At 49.4% G+C, this 17,262-nt stretch overlaps 5 protein-coding genes across 5 annotated transcripts; 4 read left to right on the forward strand and 1 right to left on the reverse strand.

Annotated features, from left to right (window-relative positions):
• Positions 1 to 4,812: 4,812 nt before the first annotated feature.
• KD926_005533 (GNAT family N-acetyltransferase) lies at positions 4,813 to 5,333 on the forward strand (the record flags this gene model as incomplete). Its single annotated transcript, XM_053098738.1, has 2 exons — positions 4,813 to 5,062; positions 5,119 to 5,333. 2 exons carry the CDS (start codon positions 4,813 to 4,815, stop codon positions 5,331 to 5,333), a joined length of 465 nt encoding a protein of 154 aa, XP_052957435.1.
• Positions 5,334 to 5,636: 303 nt separating this feature from the next.
• KD926_005534 (cupin domain-containing protein) lies at positions 5,637 to 6,184 on the reverse strand (the record flags this gene model as incomplete). The annotated part of the gene is made up of 2 exons (XM_053098739.1): positions 5,637 to 5,948; positions 6,029 to 6,184. 2 exons carry the CDS (start codon positions 6,182 to 6,184, stop codon positions 5,637 to 5,639), a joined length of 468 nt encoding a protein of 155 aa, XP_052957436.1.
• A 777-nt stretch (positions 6,185 to 6,961) lies between these two features.
• On the forward strand, positions 6,962 to 7,666 carry KD926_005535 (uncharacterized protein; the record flags this gene model as incomplete). Its single annotated transcript, XM_053098740.1, has 2 exons — positions 6,962 to 6,989; positions 7,479 to 7,666. The coding sequence occupies 2 exons, from the start codon at positions 6,962 to 6,964 to the stop codon at positions 7,664 to 7,666; spliced, it is 216 nt and encodes a 71-aa protein (XP_052957437.1).
• Positions 7,667 to 10,334: 2,668 nt separating this feature from the next.
• Positions 10,335 to 12,730, forward strand: KD926_005536 (transcription factor domain-containing protein; the record flags this gene model as incomplete). Its single annotated transcript, XM_053098741.1, has 9 exons — positions 10,335 to 10,342; positions 10,409 to 10,537; positions 10,590 to 10,636; positions 10,700 to 10,825; positions 10,876 to 11,384; positions 11,438 to 11,562; positions 11,617 to 11,777; positions 11,832 to 12,199; positions 12,257 to 12,730. 9 exons carry the CDS (start codon positions 10,335 to 10,337, stop codon positions 12,728 to 12,730), a joined length of 1,947 nt encoding a protein of 648 aa, XP_052957438.1.
• Positions 12,731 to 13,169: 439 nt separating this feature from the next.
• Positions 13,170 to 17,056, forward strand: KD926_005537 (5-oxoprolinase; the record flags this gene model as incomplete). Its single annotated transcript, XM_053098743.1, has 2 exons — positions 13,170 to 15,683; positions 15,734 to 17,056. 2 exons carry the CDS (start codon positions 13,170 to 13,172, stop codon positions 17,054 to 17,056), a joined length of 3,837 nt encoding a protein of 1,278 aa, XP_052957439.1.
• Positions 17,057 to 17,262: the final 206 nt, after the last annotated feature.

Raw genomic sequence — 17,262 nt, forward strand, 5'->3', positions numbered from 1 at the left:
TCATCCTCACCCTCCTTTAGTTCTTATCGAGCGATATCACGGCCGGAGAAGAGCCAATCATCAATGAGGTCATGCAACCACAATTTCTCGATCCCTGGGTCTCGGTGGAGCCTGGAATAGGAGTGCGTTCGGGGCCACTTTCGCGTCGGCGTAGCTACATGTGTATCACTACACAGGACTCTGTAGTGCTGATGCGAGCCCACGCCGTGCCCCGGTTGACCTGTCAGTGCGTCTATGGCAACCCACAGTGGATCAATCGATCGGCAAGTTGTGCGGGGGAGCGAGACCACGCCTGGAAATATCTGGGGAAGGATATGCGAGTTGCATGATGCGGAAAGATTTAGAAGGGAGACGGAAGAATCACCAAAAAACCAGACATGAAATCAAGATAAATTCTATAGAACCGGTTTCGACGGAGGTTGACGGAAGTTGGACTCGGATGACGAAGAGACGAGGGAGGAGATAGCTCGAGGGTGCCTCAGGTTTTCCGAATCACGCGTTGCCCCCTCCCTCTTTCTTCCCGTCTCTCCGAGGCAGGCAACCTGCAGTTCAGACCCTGCCATCACCGGATTGGGGGAAATTCACTCAGCCATTCTACTTTAATGGGATCTCTATGCAGTATCGCTTTCCTTGCCGTCTTTCGTCAGAGTCGCAAGCCCCCGGAAGACAAGACCTTCGTCCAAGACCCTGTCGGAGAGGAGGACTGGCCGCCTCAGCCGGTGCCACCCCCGTTAGGCCGCCAAATGGCGTTCGAGTGCAACCATGCAGTGTAGCTAAGGAGAGTTTTCTGTTTGCCCAGGGGTCGAGTCGACGCAACAGGTCAAAGTCTCGTACCAAGGATGGCGAGCTGATCCGTCGCCTATTGTGGTTACCGAGATGCCTTGCCATTGGCGACATACAAGGTTTAGCAAGCAGCCCACACGTCATTCGGTCGCGAATCAGGCCAGATGAGGCACATTTCTCTCGTGTTGACTCGATGGCCCAGGATGTTGGCGCGCTCGCTCTTGCGCTATCCTCTCTATAACAGCATTCCAGCAGCCGCTACTGCAAGTGCCAAACCAGAGAATTGTGCGCTAACCATTCACGTCCTCGTGCAGAAGATTCCCTGTCTGCGTGGTGATGGAGATGGCTTGACAGAAGCCGTAGGCAGTGAGACCAGTTTGTTCTTGTCCTTCTTTGCTCTCACCCCCCTCCCCTTGGATACAGTTCAATTGTGCTCTAGGCACGCCTGACTTTGACTTCGAGATCAACGCGCCATGGCTGACCGCCATTATAAACACGACTACACTTATTTTTTGCATGCGCGCGATGATGCAAGCGGTCTTTCGGTCAACCAACAAAATCAAAGGCCTAGAAGAAAAACAATGAATCGGGTGTCGAATGACACGGCCCTGCCTCCTGTGCCCAGACTTTTGGTCGGACCAATAATTGCCCAGCGATGAGGCTAGACTCCATTCTGGAGATAGCTTACTCTGCGCTTTTCCGGAGAGCAGAGATTCTACGGACTACGGTGCTCCGTGGACGTTTTCTCATAATCCCCGTCGGCATAATGTCACTTAATTTTCACGCATATCATCCTCCTTCGAAGGAAACAAACACGACTACGTGTAGGTCCCATTGGTCGATTTGGCATTTGGGCGGGGGCCAGTGGGAATGACCGGTTCTTCCGGTGGAATCAAATCGACCTCTCGTGGTTCTCCACCCGCCCCGCTGCTGTATGCATTTACAGAAGTCATAACCTGGAGGCCTCCGGAAGGAAACTCCAGACGAAGTGCAGGCAACAGGGTCTTTGAAATGATGTACGCGTTTTGACCATGAAAACAGGTTGCGGACTAACTAGAGAGACTAAGAACTAGTTTGAGGGGAAATGGGAGCATCCAAAGTCCAAACCTGTCTGTTTCAGGATGCCTCGGGCGGAGAAGTCCCTGTGTGGGTCTGCTGCTACCCGCTGTTTGTCTAACCGGTTTCCTCGTGGTGACTTAAAAATGTTGTCAATTGAATCCTGACGGTTCAGAATATGTCCCTGGATCGCTATAAATCCAAAAGTTCTCATGAGTTTCCCAGTTTGAGTTTCTCATTGATTAACTTTAAATGCCGTTTTCACGAGTTCAGACTCGCCCTCGCCAGACCTTGCTATACAGCGATGCAATCCCATGATGTACTTGATCTTCCTTGATGGTTCCTGGCTGGCCGCTCATCATTCAAATTAGAGTTTCCCGAGGATCTTTATTTAGCTCATGGCCTTCCTGCTTTCCGGTCAATTATCATGTCTCTGACACAAACCATTGGAATACCTGTTCATTATAGTCGAACATGCTTAGAGGCACTAAAACATACCTACCTAACACTAGTTCACATTCGTCCGACAAGGAAACACTCAGAAACGCTAACTTGAGGATAAGTAAAAAGTAAGTATACATTATCGGCGTTCCGAGTGCAAGCTTTCAACTGTTTCGCTATTTATATACCCCCCAATAGTTAGTATCCTAAAGGGTCAATAGTTGCAAATCTACATGATTCGATCTCAAGTATCCTGCAAAGATATAAATACTTTACATCTAACAAATAATAATCAACTGACCCGTAATGTCTATCAAACTAGCTTGGCAACAGGACCCTCGCTAACGAGCACAGCGTATGCTATAAATAGCGAAGTATATGATCATTGAAACTTCTAAAGAACCACATCACGATTAAATTTGTTCATAGTCTTTACTCTGAGTGTAAAATCTGTTCTGCTGGCACTTGTGTCTGATGCGACCGAACATGAACAACATGTCGGGATTTCTCGGCAATCGCTGTTTCTCTCGGGACAACACGGCCGAGGGAAATTAATGACACATCTTGACCACCGCAATTAGTCCTGCCGACTGCAATGATCCCATCTTGACAGAAAACAATGATCTTATGGACTTCCTCGAAGAATGGCCGAATACGCAACTGCGGTGTTCTTGGTCTTGCTATTTCTTCGCATTCTTGGCAACCGTGTGCGGTTGAGAGGGATTCCTGGGCCTTGGTTTGCTAGCTTGTCTAATTGCTGGCGATGGCATATTCGGCGTTCCCCTGAATATGGTGACTGTCTCACTGAGCTCCATGAAGGATATGATCGAATCGTGCGAATAGGACCGAACTGTGTTAGCATTTCCGATGTTACACTTCTTCGCTCCTCTCGGCATTATTCTCTCGGCATAATGGGCGATCAGACGAGGTAGGTAGAGCTTTTCTCAGCGGAATATTCAGAGACTAATCAATATAGTTGCTTGCGAACGATAATGGCACATCTACACCAGATCAAACAGAATTTGAAAGCACATCACCAGAGGGTATTTACAACCATCCGGTGCGGGACAGAGGAAAGTACCTTGAGGACGCAGCCGTATACCAAGGTACCATTGATCAGCTTGTCACCAATTTCGTCGCTACTATTAACATCCATAAAATTGTGGATCTGCCATCGATGCTGCATTATTTTGACATAGACTTCATTGATCTACTGACAATGGACGATCATATCGAAACAAGTCCGAGCCATCGAACAGTGCCAGCATATAATTATCATCCCGGTCGGATGGGTGGTGTTTTCTCACAGTCCACCATGCAATACTTGGCTTTGAATAACCCACGAGCTAAGACGAGAAGGAGATACTGTCCTCTTCGGAGTTCTAGAAGGCTGGAACGCTGCTTAGCTACAAATGAGCAGACATTATTCCCAGGATCCTTTTCCCATCTCAAGACAAATGCTTCAAAAAATACGGTGTACTTCAAGCTTCAATCTATCATCGCCACCTTTGTGTCGACTTTTTACTGTCTGCTAAATCGTCCGGACATCATGGCATCGTTGAAAGATGAAATAGAAAGGGCAATTTTTGACGGTTTTCTTTCAGAGGTCCCTAAGTGGAGCGAGCTAACCGGACTCCGATACCTTGATGCCATTATGAAAGAATCGACGAGATGTTGCCCTTTGACAGCATACTATAAAGAATTCAAGGCGCCAAAGGGTGGGATGGAAGTATTGGGATGCTTTCTCCCCGAAGATACAACGATTGTCTGCCACCAGGAAGTCGCTCGATACTCTCGTCATATCTATGGAGACTGTCCCAACACTTTCGATCCTGAGAGGTGGATAATTGTCGGCGAGCAACACGTCGCAACTATGGAAGATAATCTTTTTGCAGGGGAGTCCCCGTTATCTGGGTGCCCAAAAATATATGCAGCCTGGATGGAATTGAAGAAGGCGACAATTCTGATTCTTAGACTTTTGGATGTAAGTCACCCCTCGGCGGAGGAATATTTGAAAACCGAGATCTAATATTCATCTAGTTACAACCTGAAGCTGAGAGCAATGACCAGGCTATTCGTTTTGATAAATACCCCCCGTCGGCAATGGCCAGCGTTATATGATTTTGTTTTACTAATTATAATATATCAAGCATCGCAATTCTATATCTCCGGGGGAGCATCTTCCTACAGTCCACGACAAATGACCGTGACTCCAATAGACCATTCCCTAGCCCGCTCACAGGAATGCTTGACATAGTAGGATTTTACTTGGAACAACGAAAAATGGCAACGCGATTAGGGAGACTGAAAATGTGGGGGCCAAATCGAGGCGTCCAATCTACTGTCTGATAGAGGAGGGCGTAAACGCGTTAGGGCGTGATCATGTCAAAATGCAGCCTAGGCCTGGCACTAGTAGCAAATCACAATTGCCTCATGCAATTCCGAATCCCGGAATTTTCAAAATAGTATAAATACCATATAAAAGCTATGGAGCCCAACTCCGACGGCGGGGCCATTTCAAGCTCAACAAAAATGTCCATCAAACTCACCACCCTCAAACCCGAGAATTACGCCTCATGGGCGAGTCTCTGGAAAGCATTCATTACGCACTGCGAGGCAGATCTACCTCAATTGCAATACGAAGACACATTCAAGCGCATCGTGGAGCCAGAGGGCAACCTGCAAGCCCATGTACTCGTGAACGAAACGGGCGCCGTTGTCGGACTGGCACATTATTTCTTCCACCAAAGCGTGTGGCATCCACATCATGTTTGTTATTTGAGTGGTAATATCATAACCTCTTTTGCTCTGTTTGCGTAAACCTGATGAGTTATGCAGATCTATTCGTCGACTCTTCTCTCCGCGGGAAAGGTTGCGGCAAGACCCTCATTGAGGCCACGAGGAAGTCGGCGGAAGAGAAAGGCTGCAGGAGGCTTTACTGGGCGACGCACCATACAAACACGTCTGCACGCCGGATGTACGACACAGTCGCTAATGCAAGTAGTGATATGGTCGAGTATCGTATGCCGCTGAATACAGACAAGCCTCATTAGATAATGTCCTCGATCCTGGCATGAATTGAAAGCCAAGGGCAGCAAAGGGGTTTTTTTTTTTTTTTTTTTTTTGCAATACAATCACTCTCGGGAACCGGCACTCTTCAAGAGTATTGTCACTTCCTGATAGCTTGAGACGACTGAAGCTATTCAAAATACATGGAAGAAAAATTATACTATTTCGAGCAGCTGCCCCTTCCTTTTTCGAAACTACCTAGTGCTTCGAGTATTCGAGTACAAACAAAGGTACATTAGGTGGATTCAGAATACTATTCAAACAGAAATTGATTAATCCATACATCATTAAACGTTCACCAATCCCAACTTCTCGTTCTCCGCCTTGCTTCTCTGACTCCACTCCGCCGGCTCATCCTGTCCGGATTCCTCCTTCTCATCTCCTTCAGCCTTGGTTTGATGCACTGTCTGAGGGTGATGTTCCGCGGGTGAATAAATAGTGACCACCTCTAATGGAGAGGATCCTACATTCAAGAACTGGTGCTGTGTGCCTGCAGGAACGATCACTGTGTCGCCTTGCTTCACTTCCTGCTCCTTTCCGGCCACAATGGCTTTACCGATGCCCGAGGTGAAGAGAAGGACTTGATCGACTGTGTGTTTCTGTTGATTGGCATATTGTTAGCCACTACCGGCGATACTAAAAGCGTCGAAATGTGTGGGTGCGGTGTATAGATACATACCTCGTCGCCGATCTCGCCGTTCACGGGCACCTCCATGGCCACGAACTGCGAGTATAGACCCGTATGTAGCACCTTGCGGAAAACTCCGAAAGATCGGTTTGGCGATAGAACGCCGGGCAGGTATACCATTTCATTGCGGGGAGGTTCGGTCGACATATTGCCGCTGTAAGTCTGGGAGTATAGTCGGGTCGTCACTAATGTAGCGGGTGATGAAATTCGCGGATAGCAAATGGTATTGATATTCAGGTTTTTTGTAACCAATTGTCTTTTGAAGCACGTTGAGAGGCGATTCATTCTCTTTGATCTAGTGAAGGTGAAGTTATATATTGCTTTGTTGCAGAGGCGAGGTTTATAAATCTGGTGGTCTGGAATGGCCGGAGGGTGTATGACGTAACAACATAATGATGTCAAATTCACGTTCATCGGCCTTTTGACTCTGCGACAAGGGATGGGCACTGGCTCGGCTTGCCGATTTGATCGATGCTGACCATGGCTTCTAAGCCGGCAATGAGTAAGCGCATGTAACTATAAATACGATTGCAAATGGCGATTCTCGATCTCTGATCTGAATAATCGACCGTGGTACATGATTAGGTCAGCTGCATACTTACCATCGAGGAAATGGTTGCGTGAACATTTCTATTGTGAAGGAGCTATATTTATTCGCTAACGAATACTTTCGGGGTTTGTATCTGGGGATACATGAGAATACTTTTATGGGTACTCATTGTGAATCTCTTGCGGCGTGGAGAGAGTTCGCACTGGTTTATAGGGCACTGGCTTGCTTTCAAAATCGGCAATCATACTATATTTCAGCAAGCTCCTATGTAAAGAGACATAAAAGGACCAACAAAGTTATAAGAGCCTCCGCAGCGAGATATTCCACCAAGAAGTCGGTCAGTCATCAAAGGGATGGCGAATAACTAGCATACAATGATGACAGAAGAGCTCTTCCATAAAGGTTCGTGAATAAAGTAAAATTTCAGCCTTGCCACCGGCCTTAAACAAAATACCCTGAGACAAATACCGAGGCTATAGAGGAAATGAGGCCGTCACCCGACTTTATAGTGCAGTCCGACGGCTAAGAACCGGGCAAGCCGGCCCAGCGCCGTTATCAGTCGGACCCGACAGATCCGAACAATCTCCGACACGTTGCAGACCCACCGGGCCACCGTTCCCTGCGCCATATGAAAACAGGAGGTTTGTACTCAACGCCCCAGAATCTCCCCTGAGTTGTCTTTATCCTCCATTCTTTTGATTGTCTCCTATCGCACGACCTCTGTAAGAGTCGTACACCTGTCGTTCATTCCAGTCTATCTCTATTTACTTCACTATACCGCATGCAGCGCTAGGTTGATAACTTTATTACCCTCTCCACTCCATTAATTGTGAGTACAGAGCATTGATCGCATGCGACCATCTACCTGAACTGACAAGAGTTCTTTGACAGATACTAAATACATCATGATCATCACGCGCGGAATCTCCCTTATCAACTTCGGAGTGGCCTCGTCCGCACTCGCCTTCCAAGTTTTCGTTCTATACCCCTGGCACAATCAGCTCGACGACGAGTTCAAAGCCCTGAAGCAGGAGCATATCCGAGTTCTACAGAAGTTCGAACAGAAGGCGGCCCAATAGATTATTCAAGAGGGGGGGTGTTGTCCTTGGTGACTTTGACAAGTTCAATCCGTTGAGAGATGCACAATGGTCATAGATTAGAGAATAGACGGTTACACTTCTTCAGGTGTTTTATTGAGATTTAGCATTCAAGCGTATTAAGAAGGCTCCCAGACTTACACCAACGTCGAGGGCACAGAATTATTCACGTCAGTATTGATATCCCAGCCACGAGACAAGAACAATTTTAGTACACCATAGCACTTCAGCTGTGTTGCAATGAGAAAATGATCAACCGTTACTGTAAGACCTTTATCCAGTAGGCCGGCGACATTTTGGATGTCGTCGTCCTGAGTTGCGTGCATGATATGCTCATACAAGTTCTCCATGTTTGTTGAGTCGCAATGTTGGCACGAAAGTCGGCGACGACAAGACTGACCGCCAGTTACCCACTTGTTGCCCGTCTGAAGTGGGGCGCTAGCTCAAGATTGATATCGGGAGTCGATGTCGTATGCCGCAGAGGATCACCATATGAGATTAGGAATCAGATGATGATAATCATTGAGAATAAGCGTATATATTCGTACTATAGTGTAGCGCAGCGAGTGCTTGTCTTCTCTATGATGGTGTTTACCAAAATGTCAATCACTACTGTACCAAAAATATGGAGCGAACTTGATTTCTGGTCCATCGAGTCTCAACTTGCGTAACGAGCTAGACAGCATACGCTTATACACCTTGTGATACTGCATATATTACTGATGCTACTGCTGAAAGCAGTGAAGTGAACCTTCTGTAAGTCCTGTTCGAAATATTGTATTAAAAATCAACTACATGTCTCGTAACGAAAGACCACCCGATCGTGGAGGTTGGCCATTTGGCAAGATAGGGCTAGTAATCCTATGGCCAAAAAGATGAATGCAGGAGGGTCTAAATTTCAAAACTATCTGTGTAGGTAAACTAACCATTAAATACCATCAATCCGATCACTCCAACATGTACTCGGTATAACAATAAACAATGTGTCAAGGTAGAGAAGAATACAATACCGCTATAATCAGCTGGTTCAGCACTGCTCACTCTTGATGTCTGACTACTAGGTGCAATAAAAGATGTATGCATCATCAAGTTGCCCTTTCGCATAATCGGCTTCCTGTTGACGAGACTTAGGAAAAAGCGGCCGGGGCGAACATACCGGGCGCACTTACCAAGCAATTTTTGAATCCCGTAACAATCTCATCCTCTTCCTCAATCAGTTTAGTTTGTTCAGGAGCAATTCGGCTCTCATCACAAGTTTCCGCCCGGTCAAAATTCAGCCAAACCACTCTGTCAGGAGTATCTTTAACGAGCATCATGTTCCTTGGTTTCGGGTCTCGATGTCACACGAACGCTTTGTGTATTTGTCGAAATTATCCATACGCTCCTGGGTGTAGTTATCGAGGCTGATCATTCCTAGACCCTCGAAATAGTCCAAGAATATCGCGCTGGGAAGGTATTCGTCATCCAAGAAATTTTTCAAGTGAGGCTGGCATAAAGATGGCTCGAACTTCCTTACGGCACCCAGGTAGTTAGGTACAATTCCTCAGTCGCAAAGCCCTCGCTCTTTCAGTCAAGTATAGGCAGTGGATTCAAGTACGTGGATATCCAGTTCGCGGTCTTTGGGTTCATAGTATTGCCGGGGTCCACGGCCATGATGCTTCGCATATGCATATTAGCAACGTTTGGTGGGAATGTTGGATGTCGGCTGGACTTACCACCTTCATGATACATTGCTGATCGCGGGCATTAACAAGAAATATGACTGGGAATGCGGAGAAAAGCTTCTTCAAAAAGACGATTTCTGTCACCATCTTCGGAGAGGAGCCTGTTCAAAAAGTCGTGAAGGGGTGAAAAGTTCAGGATTCGGAGTGATCCGCGACCCTTGCTTCTGCCGATGTCGTCTGCACAGACCTTTGGCGAACCCCCATGTTCAATCTATATTTCTCAACAAGGACTTAGTATTTGAAGATACCAGATCAAGGCACTGCGGCGTCTCCTTTCCTGTATTCGGGTGGTTCTGTTCTTTTAGCGTTCTTATTAGAATCCGAGTTCCCCTTCACTTAAGCGAAACATTCCTTATTATCGCTGGTATGGCGAATCCGTTCGTGATGCTTTCAGAAAAGTCACCATTAATAATGGGAACTCCTCCTTATCGGCATCGGGCCGACCGAGCGATCAGTCAGCAAGACACGTGTGGGGAAGCCACTGCCGGAGACGGAGACAACAAACGCCTTCTACTCCGTTGACTATTTGTCCCTCGACTTCCAATCCCCCTCTAATTCTGTTGGTCGGATCGGAATGGTCTGTGTCCTTGCTGCGAAGCTAGACCGGGATTATTTCAGCCGATCATCCATCGCCTTACTTTCACGATCCAGTCGCGCAGGATTGCACCGAACTAATTACCGAACAATCTCGTGGGGAAGAGCCCGGGGTATGCACTGTTCATTGGCGTACTCGACGCTGGGATTCAGACCTTCATCAGCATCAAACCTTGTCAAAAAAATCAAAGGCTCCGATTTTTCCCATCCAGCAGAACTCTGCGTTATGGTAATTGCATCTCAGCGATAACGCCGACTACCCAATGGCTCCGGGAAAAGCTAAGGCCAGGATGCATCATCGATCGGACGATCGATCTAACCTCAGACGATCGATGGTGGCGTAGGTGATCGAATGAGCCAAAGGCTGATCTTCGTATTCAGATAGCGACGCTAACAACGACACCAGATGTAATCGATGTCGCAATAGGAAGACACGATGTGCTGGCAATCCTCCGTACCCGTGTGCCGCCTGCGAGGATGTGGGTCAAGTATGCGTATACTCTGAAGCTGAAAAGCGTGTGTCGATTCCAGAAAGGTGAAACTGAGCATGATCTGTCTTGCTATACATGCTGACCGTCCATTCCCAGTTATTTTCTGCAACTTCAGTCCCAGGCCCGCACGTCTTCCCGCCGAGGTATGGAGTACTTTTATGCTCGCAACGGTTGGATCTAACTTGATCGTTGACTTTTGGTTACAGATCAGTCTGCCAACGCGACCCCTGCTCAGCCCAGCCCCTACACCAATGTAGAAGCTCCACCGGAGCGCGACGATTGGTGGTATAAGGGGACTGATCACTTATTCTTGAATCGATCCGGGGAGCATCGTGCGTATACAACATGCCATTTTTATGACGTCCATTCTGACACAAGACAGAATTCGTGGGAGCTTCATCCGCTACCCATCTGGCCAAACGTCTCAATCCGACTTCAACTAATTTCGCATGGGATGTTCGCCCGTTATATGATGACCCTTCGTCGCTGCGGTTATCAACGACCAGAGCTCTACCCCAGATGCCACCGTTTGAGTTCGCCAAGCGACTTTTCTGGGTGCAGTACACCTATATTGGAACCATCTTCTCCTTGATTCATCCCGCAGATATTGAAGAACGGTTGAAGACAGTATATGACCAACCACCAGACTTCTCGTCTCGAGAATCCTGTCTAGTTTACTGCCAGGTATTACTGGTTGTGGCCTTTGGGCTGATGTACTCGGTGAATCAATGGTCGGGAGACGATGGCCCGCCTGGGTTCAAATACTTCAAGCATGCACTACGTTTCCTGCCAGACATCCACGAGGAGGGCTCAATATTCTTTGTCGAAGTGTTGTGCTATGTGGCCTACTACATGCAGAACCTCAATAGGCGCGATGCTGCCTTCCTATACGTACGTTCATCAGCATACTGCTGAGTGCAAGTGAGCGCTAACAACAAGACCAGATCGGCCTCGCTCTGCGCATGGCCATTTCACTAGGTCTTCACCAAGAGGTCTCAGATCCCTCAATCAGTGAAGGTGATCGAAACCGCCGGCGACGAGCATGGTGGTCTGTATATAGCTTGGATCGGTATGTCCTTCTTGAGCTGCTTTGTTAATGAACAATTAGGTTGACTAGCGCCAGATTGCTGTCTGTCAAGTCAGGAAATCCTATCACGATTCATGACGAGGACATTGGAATAAAATGGCCAATACCAATAGATAGGACAGCTGACGTTCCATGGCCTTCAGTCGTGCTGACCTATTACACGCAGTTGTCGAGGATCTTAGGGAGGATAGGAGAAGGTGCGGACTCCCAAATTGCCTGCTCAGGAAGAACTTTTCTGACGGTTGTATCAGAAATCTATCGTAAAAAGCCCCGGTCTGGTTCCAACCTACTTGCGTCCGTGCAGAGCATCACGAACGATCTATCGGAATGGCTTCAACGGATTCCGGATCGGCTCCGGATCGACTTCTCCAGTCTCCACAACAATGTAAATCGTGAATCGGTGTCAATCTTTTTGCACTTTTATTCATGTGTCAATATGACTGCACGGCCTCTGGTATTTTATGTTATACAGCGTCGACTTGACGCAGGTGATCAATCCTCTGTGGCAGGCGACTGGAAAGAAGGGCTATCACCAAATACCGTGGCGGTCATAGACAGCTGCATTAGTGCTGCTCGGGCTACTACTGTTATTATGGATGCTGCGGCGAAGCAAAATCTTGTCGGTAGGTTACAGTGCAATCAAACCCTTAATTGGTTCATTTTACTGATACTATAGAAAGCCACGTACGGCTATCTCGACGGCGAATACGTATTTTCGGCAGCTCTGTTGCTCGTCATGGTCAATGCCGCCTTTCCTTACAACGAAACGAATGCACGGAGTATGGGAGTAGCGCTAAGCCTTCTCCGCAATATGGCAGATCGCGGCAATGCTTACCTAGCCTCCCGGCACTCCCTTTTAATCGAACTACAATCGGCGATTGGGCCTAACCCCTCACGGAGAGACGACATCGCTATCGGTACCCCTATCACACCCAGTAGCATACAGCAAGCAAGTCCGGCTACAAATATCGTTCCAGAGCAAGCACCGGTGGTCTCTACTGAGTGGCCCTCGCAGCAGGATCTACCGTCTATGCGCGATATCTCGTTCAATTTTGACATCAACGATGACCCAGGACTGTGGGAAGAGGTGTTAGATCAAATTGATATTGATATGGATACGGACTGGATTGAGAATACTTTGAAGAAATAGTTTACTTGTCAAATCACCATCTCACAATATCCGATGGGCTCGTCAATAGCGAGCACTATACTTCTAGTAACTAGTTACATGTTAAGAGTTTACAAAATTTTTGTACGTCTATACGAATTTCAATTGACACACTTAGATTCGGAGTAGTCGCCCTGCTAATTCCGTCATCCGATCCTTCATGTCAACATCGCCTCCATTACTCCAAGTCCCTATCGCAAGAAGCAGGGCCCATGATACCATCGGCGACATCGGTCCGGTCCTGCCGATCCTCCGAGGCGTCGGCCCGACACGTGACCAGTGTTATCGTTATCGGGCTCCTGGCAGGCTTCCCCTCCGTGGGGAAAGCAGCTATTTTAACTCCGGGGATCCCCTCCCTTAGCAATCCCTCACTTCTCTGTCCCATTGTTCGACGGCCTTCATTCTGTCACCTTCATCCACCATGGCCGGGACTGGGAAAATCACAATCTCCATCGACCGTGGCGGTACATTTACCGATGTACACGCCATCGTTCCCGGTCGCCCTGACATCATCCTCAAGTTACTATCCGTTGATCCTGCCCACTACCAAGATGCTCCTACAGAGGGTGTTCGTCAGATCCTCGAGAAGGTTACGGGTGAATCTTTCCCTCGGGGGAAGCCCCTGAAGATGGACGCAATTGGCAGCCTACGGATGGGAACTACCGTAGCAACAAATGCCTTGTTGGAGCGCAAGGGCGCTCGATCGGCCCTCCTCACGACTAAGGGATTTCGTGATCTATTGCACATTGGTGACCAATCGCGGCCAAACATCTTCGATCTGTCCATGGCCCGACCCAGTGTCCTTCCCGAGGGTGTCGTGGAGATCAATGAACGAGTCCTCCCCATTCATGCGGCCGCGGATAAGGACTGCTTTTCCAGCTCTCGCGTGGAGGAGGGCGTCACCGGCGAGAAGTTTCGCGTGGTACAGGAGTTGGACGTGGAACAGGTTCGAACTGAGCTTAAGCGCTTGAAGGAGCAAGGTTACCAGTCGTTATCTGTTGCTCTAGTCCATTCATTCGCCTACCCGGAACATGAGCGTATCATCGGAGATTTGGCCGAGAAGATGGGCTTCTCCGTTACTCTGTCCTCCAAGCTGCAGCCCATGATCAAGATCGTGCCTCGAGGAATGTCGGCTGCTGCCGATGCGTACCTCACCCCTGTCATCAAGACCTACATCGACTCCATCTCATCTAGCTTTGAAGGCGGCCTAGACCAGCAGCGCGAGTGTCGGTTCGAATTTATGCAGTCGGACGGTGGTCTGGTTGACTTCCGCAAATTTAGCGGCTTGAAGGCCATTTTGTCTGGTCCGGCTGCCGGTGTTGTTGGCTTCGCAGCGACCAGCTGGGACCCCACCGAGAAGACGCCGGTCATCGGTTTTGACATGGGCGGTACTTCTACCGACGTGTCTCGCTTCGACGGTCATCTGGAGCATGTCTTCGGGTCAAAGGTTGCTGGTGTCCTGATCCAGTCCCCCCAGCTCGATATCAACACCGTTGCCGCTGGTGGTGGCTCCATCCTTTCGTATCGGAACGGTCTGTTCTACGTCGGGCCCGAGTCCGCGTCCGCTCATCCCGGCCCTGCCTGCTACCGCAAAGGAGGTCCTTTGACCGTCACTGATGCCAATCTTTTCTTGGGACGTCTGATGCCGGAATATTTCCCACACATCTTTGGCCCCAATGAGGACCAGCCGCTTGACCTCGAAGCGACAACCAAGCTCTTCACTGAGTTGACTCAGAAAATCAATGCTGAGCGCAAAGAGAGTGGCGAGACTGAGTACACGCCTGAGGAGATTGCTCTCGGATTCTTGAAGGTTGCTGACGAATCGATGGCTCGCCCGATCCGGAACCTTACTCAGGCTCGGGGCTTCGAGACGGCGTCTCATCACTTGGCTTGTTTCGGCGGAGCTGGTGGACAGCACGCCTGCTCCGTTGCCGCTTCACTGGGCATCTCTCGCGTCATCATCCACAAGTACTCGTCGGTCCTATCAGCCTATGGCTTGGCTCTGGCCGAGGTGGTTAAGGAGTCGCAGGAGCCGGTTTCCAAGGATTACTTGAACTCCCAGTCGACGCTTGAAGGTCGCTTTGATGAGTTGATCAAGGTTGCCACGGAAGACATGGAGGTTCAAGGCTTTTCAGCCGACCAGGTTCGGCACGAACTATACCTCAACATGCGTTATGACGGATCCGATACGAGCTTGATGATTCTGAAGCCCGAGGACGGTTCCGATTTCCTGGAGCAGTTTCGCGTCCGCCACCGCCGTGAGTTCAATTTCAACTCGGAGCGGTCTGTTCTCGTCGACGATATCCGTGTGCGCACGATTGCTTCGTCCAAGGTGCGGGAGGAAAAGAGCCCTCTTGTGCAACTGAAGGAAGCTTCTCTGCAAGACGTCGCCGCCTCGCCTGATAACACGACCAAGGCATTCTTCGACGGACACCCCAGCCGTATCGACACGCCTGTCTATCTATTAGACAAGCTCGATAAAAACATCCGCGTCCATGGACCTGCAGTCATCATCGATAACACCCAGACAGTCGTGGTAGCGCCCGATTCCGTGGCGAGTATTTTGGAAACGTGCATTGTCATTGATCTCAAAGATTCACAGAAGAATGCCCAGAGCGGCGCTTCTTCCGGCATTGACCCCATCCGATTGAGTATTTTCGGACATCGCTTCATGTCGATTGCAGAACAAATGGGCCGTACGCTACAGAAGACGTCGGTCTCCACAAACATCAAGGAGCGTTTGGACTTTTCGTGCGCTCTATTCTCTCCAGATGGCGGACTCGTCGCTAACGCGCCTCACGTTCCGGTACACCTTGGGTCCATGCAGTTCGCAGTTCGCTTTCAGCACCAGAAGTGGCTTGGAGATTTGAGAGACGGAGACGTGCTGGTTGCTAACCACCCGAGCTCTGGCGGCACGCATCTTCCTGATATCACAGTAAGTGGCTGTTGACCAATTTGGAAATCCCTCATACTGACACTTTCTAGGTCATCACCCCCGTGTTTGACAAGCCCGGTGGCAGCGAGATCATGTTCTACGTAGCATCTCGTGGCCATCACGCCGACATCGGTGGTATTCTCCCCGGATCTATGCCGCCCAAGTCGACCGAGCTCTGGCAGGAAGGAGCTGCCATCGAAGGAGACAAGATTGTCAGCAACGGCGTCTTCAATGAAGACCGTGTTCACGAACTTCTGGTCCGGAAGCCCGCCGAACACCCTGGCTGCGCTGGGGCCCGGTGCTTTAGTGACAACCTGTCTGATCTGAAGGCACAAATTGCTGCCAACACCCGTGGTATCACTCTTATCCAGAGTCTTTTTGCCGAATATGGCGTCCAAACTGTCCAAAAGTATATGTACGCCATTCAAGAAACCGCCGAAACCGCCGTACGCAACCTCCTCAAAGACCTCCACCGGCGGTTCGGCGGCCAGCCTCTAGAATCCATTGACTACATGGACGACGGCACACCCATCAAGCTCAAAATCACCATCAACGGCAACGACGGCTCCGCTGTCTTCGACTTCGCAGGCACCGGTCCCGAAGTCTACGGTGGCTGGAACGCCCCGATCGCCATCACCCACTCGGCCATCATCTACTGCCTCCGATGCATGATCAACGCGGACGTGCCTCTCAACCAGGGCTGTCTGGCCCCGATCGACATCCAAGTCCCCTCCCCCAGCATTCTCTCCCCAACCAAGACCGCCGCCGTCGTCGGTGGTAACGTCGTCACCTCGCAACGAATCACAGACGTGGTCCTCAAGGCATTCCACGCGTGCGCCGCCTCGCAAGGATGCTGCAACAACCTCACATTCGGCACGAACCCCAAAACAGACCCAGAAACCGGCGCCACCATCCCAGGCTTCGGCTACTACGAGACTATCGCCGGTGGCAGCGGCGCAGGGCCCAGCTGGACCGGCGAGTCAGGGATCCACGTGCACATGACCAACACACGAATCACGGACCCGGAGATCCTCGAGAAACGGTACCCCACGCTGCTGCGGCAATTCACGCTGCGTGAGGGATCCGGCGGCAAGGGTGCGCACCGTGGTGGCGACGGCGTTGTGCGCGATATTGAGTTCCTGGCGCCCATGGAGTGTTCGATTCTCTCGGAACGACGTGTCCATCGCCCGTACGGATTAGAGGGCGGAGAGGCCGCGCAGACGGGTCTGAATCTGTGGGTTTCGAAGGACGCGGAGACGGGTGGTGAGAGGGTGGTGAATATCGGAGGAAAAAATACGGTGTCGGTGAAGACGCATGATCGCGTGGTGATTATGACAGCGGGAGGTGGTGGATGGGGGAAGAAGTCTGAATGATTGGATTTTTCGCCAAGTTTATGTATCTATGTATGGGATATGAAGTATATTTTAAGGTGCAAATATACGAATGATAGGTTAGTTCTTCCAACTCATAGCCTGTTTCGTAAGATTTGAATTACAGTCTCACTTGACTTCCGTCTGTCTATGTCCTACTTATTGATCTTCCATATAGTTACCCCGCTATCTATCTAGTATACAATAAA

Source organism: Aspergillus affinis (assembly GCF_023601865.1).
Source record: "Aspergillus affinis strain CMG 70 chromosome Unknown NODE_27_length_306053_cov_87_951578, whole genome shotgun sequence".
NCBI lineage: Eukaryota > Fungi > Ascomycota > Eurotiomycetes > Eurotiales > Aspergillaceae > Aspergillus > Aspergillus affinis.